The sequence below is a fragment of the Chenopodium quinoa genome, unplaced genomic scaffold (genome assembly GCF_001683475.1).
Source record: "Chenopodium quinoa cultivar QQ74 unplaced genomic scaffold, ASM168347v1, whole genome shotgun sequence".
Lineage (NCBI taxonomy): Eukaryota > Viridiplantae > Streptophyta > Magnoliopsida > Caryophyllales > Amaranthaceae > Chenopodium > Chenopodium quinoa.
This window is the reverse complement of record NW_018745003.1, coordinates 4,874,669-4,885,831: the sequence shown is the minus strand read 5'-3', so window position 1 is coordinate 4,885,831 and position 11,163 is coordinate 4,874,669. Positions and strand designations below refer to the sequence as shown.

Below are 11,163 nucleotides of genomic sequence, written 5' to 3'. Positions count from 1 at the left end.
AGGTTCGGAACTAGGCTCGGACTCACCAGCTTTCTACCACAACATTTCACAGTCGTAACTTGTTACTTCTTCTTGTTCTTCCATCTTCGTGACATCATCATCATCATCAATTTTCTCTCTCCTCTTTTTTTGCTTCACTCTTTTACTTGATCGTCTTCAACAATTTTTCATCATCAATTTTCAAATTTGAAAGGTATTCTTTTAATTCTTTTTTGTTTTAAATTTCTTAATTTTGGCATTGAATTATGTTTTAATTAGCTGATCATTTAGGCTTTATCTGAGATTTTTTTTTGTGTAGGGTATATTTTGGGGATGGTTATGAAGATTATTATATTTAATTTTTTTTTTGTTTTTGTCAATTTTTTTTTTCGTAATAATGGAAAAGAATATATAATTCGGTGGTAATTCATAATAATAAATAATTTGAAAGTTTAGGGAATATGTTTCTGCGATTATCAGAAATTTCGGTAAAGTGATGATCTTTATTAATTTATATCTGCTTGTTTTCTTGTATGGGTTTGAATATGTATGTAATCTATGGTCGATATATTAGTTGGTACGGACTTGAAAATTGGTAACTAAGGCCTCGGATCAAATTCAGTCTATGTTATTGTCCTTTGGCTTTTTATACACTGTATATATAAAAAAAAATTAACTATGTGCAAGTAAAGTTACTTGTTAGTTGGTTTATTTTGTGAATGTGGTTTTTTGAATGAGTATTGGAGCTCAAACTTTCATTATACTAGTGGAAGTTTCTAATTTTAGGTACATTGTGTTAATATAAAGACATAGTATAAAATCGAAAACTTTTTGAGATGAAATGTTATCTCTTTTTAAATTGCCAAATTGGGTAGCTAAGGTATTTTTTGTGATCGTCTTCAATGACTGATTGACTGTTACATTAGGTGGTTCACATAGTCGATTCGACTCTGTAGAAAAGAAGATTAAAGGGGTCAGCCCATGATTTCTTTGTTCTTCTTCTTGTTTAGCTTCCTATTTTTAAATGTTTTTTGTATGGAGTAGCTTTTTTGGGTGTTGCTATGAGTAACTTAAAGGGTTATGTATAAGCGTTAAAGTGTTTTCTAAAGTAGTTATGATTTCGGAACTTATGACAAAATACGTGTAGATCGATTTTTATAAATGTTTAATATTTCTACTCTAAGCTTCTTATACATGGCCCTAAGCATTTTCCCTTTTACATTACGTGTAGATTGATATTATTAATGTTTAATGTTTTTACTCTAAGCTTCTTATACATGTCCCTAAGCATTTTCCCTTACAAATTGTGTGTATCTTTGTGCTTTTAATGTTTAATATTTCTATTCTTAAGCTTCTTATACATGGCCTAATATTTTCCCCTTTTTTGTTCGAGTCCAAGAATTTATGATACCTGTATTTGTTATATTGAGACTTTTAGACGTGATAGGTCCACAGTGTCTACTAATATGATCTATATGGATAATTTAAGCTTATAGGTTATCAATTTTAATGAAGAGATATGGTGCTTGAGAAAATTCATTGGCAATCAAATCTCGACGAATATTTTTTTTTTTTTTGGTTCATTCTGCATGCTATTTGATTGTTCTACTATGGCTGATGGAAGTTTCTGATTTTCTGTTGGTTACTTTGGTGACAAGGTCAACAAGATATTTAGGTGTACATGGGGTTTTCATATTCTCTCCAAAAATTCTTAGCTCCATTTGAAGCTTTTTAGAAATATTGTTGCTGCAATGGGTGGGGTTTGTTCGAGGAAGAGGGGTAACCAGGTCAATGAAGACGGTGTGCGCATAGGGGTCAATAGAAGATACAGTAAAAATGGGAGTTCAAAATGGTTACTGGGCACCCCATTCTTTAGGACAACATCAGGATGTCAGCCAGAGGGTGTCAATTGCCCGTCTTTGATGGAGCTATGCGTTCATAAAGCCTGTCAGGTAGCTGTGGTTTTTGTTAATGTTACGCCGTCTGTCTTCTACTTTTTGTATGTTATCTGTCAAAGTTATATAGATTATAATATTTATTTCTATGTACAGGATATTGATAAATACAAGTCATTCTCAGTGCTTCCAAGAGATATAAGTCAGCAAATATTTGATGAATTAGTCCGCTCACATCGCTTAACTGATGTTTCACTTGAAGCTTTCCGTGACTGTGCTCTCGAGGTCTGGCTCAACTGACATTATCGTGATATGTTTGTATGGATCCCTATAGTTAATTTGACTAACTGTGTTTTAATATTGATAGGATATTTGCTTGGGAGACTATCCTGGAGTTGATGACAGTTGGATTGACGTTGTCTCTTCTCAAGGCTCCTCTTTACTCTCTGTTGATCTTTCTGGTTCCGATGTGACAGATTCTGGGTTGGCTCTCCTGAAAAGTTGCTCCAATCTTCAAGCTTTGGCTTTCAATTACTGTGATCATATTTCAGCAAATGGCCTGAGGCATTTCAGTGGTAAATTTTTTAAGTTGCTTGTGATAATTATGAATTTTCTGATAGTTTACTTCTACGCTGTGCGTATTTATGATCTCTATATATCATCAATTTATCTTCCAGTATTCTTAACATTGCTGCTATCTTATTTTTATGGTCACATTCTTGATGGCCTCAGTTATTATCTTACTTTTCACTCTCGTTATGGTCCAGTCCCTTATTGTTTGCGCTATTTGACCCAAAAAGCTCTCACAAAAAGTGGGCCCATGATGCAAACAAAAAGGGAATGAGGGAGTAGAAATTTGTGAGAGTAATATGGTGAAGTTCAAATTTTTTGTGTGAATAGTCAAAATATACTGTTTTCCCATCTTCATTCAGGCTGTATCTTTTTGTGATACATCAACATCACTAAGTAATGTAGCTTAAAAATGGAAGTTATAATATGGAAGTATGAGTTATGTTTTGAAATAGCAGTATTTTTTCAAATTTGTTATTTGCATTTTCTAGATATTTTCTGGATAATGAAAAATAAAGACATGTATCCGGGTAGGTCAAGAACTCAGGATGGTATTATCAATTTTATTAAGGGAGCGGAAATGATTTTCATGTGTGTTCTCTATAGCCGAATTTTGATTATCTGCTTGTTAAGTTTTTTAAATAAGGGATAGGTTCATTTATGGTTAACTTTAGTCCTATTTTGTCTGCTTAAAAAGTCTTCCTTGATTCTGTGTACTTATTTACAGGTCATCTTTTTGTTGGCTAAATTCTTCCCTACATGACACTTTAGAAATCCCTTTCTTTGGTGCTTATACAAATAAAGAGGTTGGGGGGAAGGGGAAGGGGTGGGATTGGGGAGTTGAGGGTGAATGGTAAAGGGTATGGTTTACAGATGTCTTTATTACTGAGTTGCATCAGCATGGATTATATGCTATCTTTGGCTTTTTGACTGGAAACTGATGAACTTATTGTTTTTCAGGGCTTTCAAACCTTTCTTCTTTGAGTTTAAGGAGAAGTTATGCTGTGACCGTTGAAGGAATGCGTGCCTTCTCCAGCTTAGTCAACTTGCTTGAATTGGATCTTGAGAGATGTTCTGGGATTCATGGCGGTTTTGTTTATCTTAAAGGTTAGTTTCTTGGTGTATCCTTACATGTATAAAGTCAAATTTTCATGATGTTTGATCATCAATCATCATATTATAGAAGATCCATAAAATTTCAGAGTTTGTCTTTTTCATGGAGGAGAATGTGTCTTGACTTCATTTGGGTATAGCTTTTGTTGACTTGAAACTCCAAGGTGCATAGCACTCTAGGTCTCTAGGTAATCGGCTCTATGGCTTTTGTCCATGCAATATCACTGAATGAACCACTAAGACGTTTGAGGATTAAGAGGCATACCTAGATACATCACACAGTAGCCTTTATGGCAAATGTGATCATGAATTTAAGTTCGTTTTATGCTTCTTTTGTACTTAATCACTTGCAATGTTTTGACTTTTACGCTTGCCAATACACTACTTTGACCATTAATATTTGTAAATATATTATATACTAAAAATCACAAACAAGATGAAATTTTGAATTTTATGCTAAGACTAAATCCAACTACATTTTGCGTAATAGCATTGGTCAAAATTAGTTTTTTTAACAACAAAAGTCAAAAAATTGCGATTATTGATGAACTGAGGAAGTATGATGTTCTATAGATGCTGCATCAAATATAAACAGTAATTATTGCTTATTTACAAGATACATATTTTGGATATATTTATTTCTTGCCTAACGGAGTATAATTTTAAATTATGAAAATGCATTTATTTCTCCGCTTGGCGCTTTCTCTGCTGTGGCACGCCTTCGCTTATACTTCATGACCTAGGCTCCAAGATGGCCATCTCCTTGTCATGCTTCTTGCCTTTTAATACTTGATTTATTACACTACTAAAAATGTAATATAGTTCATACTTTGGCGGCCTGCTATCTCATGTTATGCTGAAATCTATACTTGGAGGCTCTGAGTTATTTTACATTTTGTTTCTGACCTGACGCCTATCAGGTCAAGAAATTTTTCATTAAATTGATTATTTAGCTATGAAGGGAGTTCTTACGTGGTGCACGCATGATGAGCAGTATTATTCTGTCCTTTAGACTTTCAACAAAAAAAGAAAGTTTTGGTCTTGATCAATTTCAGCTTTAGATTATAACAGACTGAAAATAATTAATCACTAAATGTGCTCTACTCCTTGTGTATTGTGAAGCATTTGTGTGTGTGTGTTTTTTTCTTTCCCAATCAACAGTCTATATAAAGAACCATTCTGCCAAGGGTTAAAATTATGTACAATTGAACCTGTAAATGGTAAATGCCTGTTATTGTTTACCTTGATGGTAAAATATGTATAAAGCAGTGAGCTTAGGCTCTTATTGGGGCTGGATAATTATCTTGGTTGAGATTCTTGAGATATTTTTTTTTTTTTTTCCTTTATGCGAACTATATTTTACTCTGTACTTTTCTACAATACCTCTGAACTTTTATGTTTCATATACTTGTAGGTCTCAAGAAGCTCAAGTCTCTTAACATTAGGTATTGTAAATGCGTTACAGACTCAGATATGGAGGCAATTTCAGGTGAGGTATCTGCTTTTTTTCACGTTCATTGGCTTTATAAGCATCAACTTGTCATGTATGTACATGAGTCTTGACTCTTGCAATCAACATTTGTGAAAACTTTCTCAATAATAGCTGCTTCTAAACCCATATTATTGTCCAGTACCTCTCATGGACCAACATAACATATCTTAGTCAATGATGTAACAAAAATGTGTATATTCTGTATAGCTAATTGTTAAGTTGTGACTATTTTTTTGTCAAAATGATTGCACATGTTTGCACTTTGGTTTAAGCTAGATTGATGTACTTTTTTTTTTCTCCTGCATTCTTTTATGGTACTCCAGAATTTACAAACTTGAGGGAGCTGCAAGTTTCTTGCAGCAGTATCACTGATGCTGGCGTTTCTTATTTGAAAGGTAGGCACCTTCCTAACCAATTTAAATTTCTGAGTCTATCTGCTACTTCTCCAGATTCTTTCATGTCACTTATAATTTCAAGTTTGTTTTTTTCCCCCTTTAATGTGCTGATGGAGCCAATTTCTTTGGGTGTCAGGATTGCAAAATCTTATATTGTTGAACCTGGAAGGTTGCCAGCTTAGTGCTGCATGTTTGGACTCCATTTCAGGTTATTTATTAATACCCACCATTTTTGTATTTCATATTCTGAAACTCAATGCTCCCTCCGCATCATTATGTTGTTCTTATTTTACTATTTACATAGTTTCCACTGTACACCTTTAAGCATAAACATCTTTATACATGTATTATAAAAATGGGTCTTTTACTTGAAGTACTAGGTAGTTTTCATGGATTTGTTGCTAAATCTGGTCTTTTTGTACCAACGGTAGTTATGGAGCGGTGGCAGTAATCGGTGATAATTTACACTGGTGTTGCAAGCGGTGGCTATATAATGATTATTTTGCAGAATTAATAGAACTTAATTCATCTATATAACTTCATATGAAGGCAAATCAAACAAGATCCCAAGAGTGTAATTTTTTCTTATATATTTATCGTGAAAGTATTAGATTAGATCCCATTCGCACTATCATATATATATATATATATATATATATATATATATATATATATATATATATATATATATCAACCAAGAACAAGGATCGGAAGGAGTATCTAACAAGAATGCCCATATCCGTAACTTTTAAATTGTATTGTGGGCTTATTACTTGTTAATTTTCAGCAGTGAATCAATGATGAAATGAGTAGAGGAAGAGAAATAAGTTCTACCTTCCTCTTATAGAATTGTGTATCACTAAATATTTTAAATTTTAGAAAGGAAAGTCTTGTGCTGTCCCCTTTTTTTGTTAAATAATGATTTTAACTTGATTATACAGCAAACCTTATGAGCGAAAAACATTTTAGATTGAATTGTTTATTGAAGGTCCTCATCCCTCAATTATTTTCGCTGATGCAGCTCTTGTAGCTTTGTCATACTTGAACCTTAGCAGATGCGGTCTGTCTGATCATGGTTTTGACAAGCTCTCAGGTTAGTTCTGTTGAGCTTTTATTGATTGATGATACCAATGCTATGTAACTTCCTCTAAAATTTGCTTTTTTCATGCTACCTCTAAATTTGGATCCTTGATTACAGGACTTAAGAACTTGAAGGTGTTCAATCTGGCCTTCAACAATATAACAGATGCATGTTTGGTTCATCTCAAAGGTTTTATTGCTTTTTCACTCCCCCTTCTGTGTAATTCTCTATGTGTGTACTTGCACTGATGAATGTAATAGGTTCCTTTTAATTTCTGCCTGTGGATGAGTGGAGGCTGTGTCATTTGCTTGGCCCTTATTTAAGTTAGTTTGTTTCACAAAAAATAGATATTACTTGGTTCTACCCTACGTTAACTTCTGAGAGGACATGTTTAAACTATTAATGGTCAATAATTACCCTGTAACCAATACTGAAAAAAATACGCTACATTTTAGCCTGAATTTTCTCGCTCTCCTTCAAGGAAAAGATTATCAATAAACATGATAATTTTTCTTAGTTAACTTGAAAAACCTTTAGTTTGGTTCTCAAAAAAGCAGAATTCCAATTTTTTTAAGCTTGTTGCTAAAATTAACATCTCAGACTTCTGCATCCTCACTTCTTTATCAGATGTTGCATACTTTCTTGAATAAATCTTAGCACTTATGTAGCAAGTTTAATATATGGCCAATTATTCTTGTTAACTTGAAGGGTTAGCGACTTGCATGAGTGCTCAGGTTGTTTCTTTCTTCCTTTATTGCATGATTTCAGGTTTATCAAATTTGGAAACCTTGAACTTAGACTCCTGTAGGATTGGTGATGAAGGACTTGCTAACCTGACAGGTTTGTTTTTTAACCTAACTCCCCCTTGTTCTTTCACCATATAATCTGTCTTGATGTTCACTTGGTTATTTTTAAAATTTTAAATATCAATTTATTTACAGCTGCTGTATTAATGCTTCTCTGCATGCTTTTGGAAGAATTTTCTATATTTAACTTATCTTAGGCATCATTAATGGCAAAAAATAGGAAGAAGATGATTCCCTTTAATAATAAACTGAAATACAGCATTTGTGTAGGATAATTCCACTTTCAAGATGTGGATTACCTCCCAATTTTGCTTTCTAAGCTAATCCAAAACACTCAATCAATATTTTACATAAGTCCTCTCTAATTATATATAGAGCTCTTCCTCTAACTAGATAGGATATTACCCAAATGACATAATACAGCTACCTAAATTTCCCCTCCCCTAATGTCAATACATAGCAGAATTTCGCTCTTGAACAAGCTTGTCTGTTTAATTGAGTATCGTATTCTTGCATGTCAATATCTTGGCTTGCAGATGAATTTTTTTTCTGAATTTCCTATTTAACCACCCCCGCCCCCTTGTGGCTTGTAAAATTGGCTTTATGACTCGTTTTATAGCTGATGGCAAATTATTGGGTTAAGATTCAATTACATTTTGTTTTAGGATTATGCTCTTTGTGTCCTTTATAATGTTATGTCTATGCCAATGAGGCCCATTTTCAATGTGCAAATGTTTTGTTTCTCTGGTTTCTGATAATTTGCTGCTTACTATGAAGCTCAATATCTTCTTCTTTTTCTTTCTTTCTTTCTTGGAATGCTTGAAGATTCAGTGCCAGTGGCTAAGGCTTAGTTAGGGCTTATATTAATGATCTTTAGATCTTGTATGTTTGCATTTGGGAGCATTTGTATGCTAAACATTGTGATTCTTCTGAATAGGACTTTTGCTGCTGAAACATTTGGAGTTATCAGATACTGAAGTTGGAAGCAATGGGCTGCGGTATCTGAGTGGTAAGACATCATTCTTGTGTCATTATTGGCAGCTTTTTTGGGAATGTTTTTTCTAGACTTCTATTGATGAGAACTGACTTGATATGATCAAATCTTTTTCGAACTTGTAGGTCTGGTGAATCTTGAGAGCATAAATTTGTCATTTACCTTGGTTACTGATGCTGGTCTGAAGAAGCTGTCGGGTTTAAGTTCTCTGAAATCACTAAACCTTGATGCTCGCCAAATCACTGATGTTGGGTTAGCTGCTCTGACAAGTAAGCAATTTTTGTGCATTAACAAATGTATTGCTTCAAGAAATATGATACGGAGTAGTATTTTATTACTCAGCTTGCTTCAACTGTGAGCCACTTCGCATATTAGAAGTTGCTACATACATTTAAATGTGGAATTATATTAGAAGTTGCTACATACATTTAAATGTGGAATTGTATGTCAAAAAGTTTTATTCTGTATCAAAAAGTTATATGTTGTCTTGTACATAATGTTGCAGGTCTGGAAGGCTTGACTCATTTAGATCTTTTTGGGGCACGAATTACAGACTCAGGGACTCAATATTTGCGCTGTAAGTCATGCCAACTTGCTTTTGTTATACAATGTTTTGTACTGATTTATGACAGCAGCATTAATATTATCCTGAATCCTGATCGTTAAAGAAGGTTCTGTCCATTACAGGATTGTTCTTTCTTTTTGGGAAATAACATTTATGTATTACCACACCTTATTAATTTATTCCTTTCTGTCCACTAATCCACTTGTCATTAATTACACTATTCTTGTATACTAGAAAAAATTCATCCCCTTGTCATGAATAACAACTCACATCTTGCTCTGCATGTGGGTTCTGCTGTTTTAACATCTCATCTAAGCTCCCTCTCATGCTGAACTGATTTTACGAGTTTTCCAGTGCTTAAGGATTCATGCTGTGTAATTGCCAGTATGAATTGCCAAATATCTTTGATTCTTGTGTTGTGTTTAGCACATACATTGGTATAAAAATCTGTTGACTTCACTCCCACCCTTGCCCACTCCCCATACTCAGGGAAGTGAGAGCTGACCCAACTTATTGGGACTGGCCCTAGTAGAGATAATGGAGAGTTGGCCTGTTTTCCTTCTACCCTAATCCTTGGCCTCAATCTAATAGTGTGGGCTAGAAGAAAAAGAGGTGTGCTAGCATGATGGTCTATTGAGAGGGGATTCTCTCTCTCTCTGTGTTGGGGGAAAGGGGAAGTTACTGTTAAAAAGATTTATTCTTTTGGTATAAATAAAATCCTGTTGAAATACCTTATATTTTTGTTCCTGTTGCAGGCTTCAAGAACCTCCTGTCACTTGAAATATGTGGTGGAGGCTTGACGGATGCTGGTATGAAGAACATTAAAGATCTTACTTCTCTTACGCTGCTCAATTTGTCTCAAAACTGCAGCCTCACTGACAAGGCTCTGGAAATGGTTTCTGGTACGTCTTTACTGTTACTCGAGATGGCTACAGTTGCGTAGATATAAAATTTTTTGTTTCAATTAATTTTAAGCAATTCAACTTTTCTACAAGATAGGTTTGATAGTAATAGCACTTTGGGTTCGACTTAAAAAATTAAGATCAAATGTGATCATATTATTATAAAGCATGCAAAATGGTTGGTTTGGGTAATCTTGTTTTGACTTCTTATGCTAATTAAAGGGGTGAGCCATCCACTTATCTCAGCCAACTTTTCACCAAGCCTCCATTGATCAATCATATCTATGTTCTTCCCATTAATTAATTTATGTAGGGGTGGCAAAGTGCGAAATTCAATCATGAATCAATGCGATACTTTTTTTTAGACACCATACATTGTGTGGCTACTAATTGCATAAGGAGGGAATATCTGAAAACGTAAATCTACCCTGCGTATTTTGTAGGATATTAAGTTTTGTATAAAACTGTGTTGTAATCGTTTCCCTGAATCTCTTCCCCTCCCACGCTAACACTTTCATTTCTAATTAAGTTAACCAAAATCCGGTGTGATATGCATATGTTACACTGATATGGAAGCTGGAGTTGTTGCCCTTGTTGGGTCTACTCATATCTTCCTGTTCATTGGTGTAGGATTAACATCATTGGTATCTTTGAACGTCTCAAATTCTCGTATAACTAATGATGGCCTGCAACACTTGAAGCCTTTGAAGAACTTGCGTTCGTTGACACTAGAGTCATGCAAGGTAACTGCATCTGAGATAAGGAAGCTGCAGTCCTCCGCCCTTCCTAATCTGGTCAGCTTTCGTCCTGAATAAGATCAGCTGCAACTGTAAATAGTCCATTTCTGTCGTCTTTTCTGGCATTGTACATATAATGGGGGGAAATAAATACACTTTTAAATTAAGATTAAAATTAAGAAATGGAGTGCGATCTTGAAAAGTAACTTTGATGGATCATTGTAAATAGCTTCGATTTTCTGCACTAGTGAATTTATAGCCATGCATCTGAACTCTGTATATAATGCTTTCACTACACAAATGGAAGTTGTATCTTTTTAACTATTGTATAAAACTATGTGTTTATTGAAGTTTAAGGTTTCGATCTTCAGTTGATAAGTTTTAAGATAGTAAGTTCAATCACCCCTGTATTTTATCTACTAATACGTAAATTGTAAGCTCTATCGCCTCTTGATTACCGAATCAATTATCCTCGCATCACTTAGCATACATTATCAACAACAAATTCAAATCGCTGATGCGCTATTCTTCCCTTTTTTAAATCAATTTGAGATAGAAACAGAAGACAGGATCCAATTGTAATATAATCAGATTCATTCTGTAATATAATGAAATCCAAAATGATTCTGATGTC

The 11,163-nt window shown here is 34.1% G+C and overlaps 1 protein-coding gene across 1 annotated transcript; it reads left to right on the top strand.

The window, feature by feature from the left end:
- On the top strand, positions 1-10,904 carry LOC110708051 (F-box/LRR-repeat protein 13-like). Its single transcript, XM_021886150.1, has 16 exons — positions 1-193; positions 1,638-1,931; positions 2,031-2,159; positions 2,242-2,449; positions 3,405-3,551; positions 4,972-5,046; positions 5,373-5,444; positions 5,581-5,652; positions 6,466-6,537; positions 6,643-6,714; positions 7,294-7,365; positions 8,269-8,340; positions 8,451-8,594; positions 8,831-8,902; positions 9,646-9,792; positions 10,423-10,904. The coding sequence occupies exons 2-16, from the start codon at positions 1,731-1,733 to the stop codon at positions 10,605-10,607; spliced, it is 1,740 nt and encodes a 579-aa protein (XP_021741842.1). The 5' UTR covers positions 1-193; positions 1,638-1,730; the 3' UTR covers positions 10,608-10,904.
- The last annotated feature ends 259 nt before the right edge of the window (positions 10,905-11,163 follow it).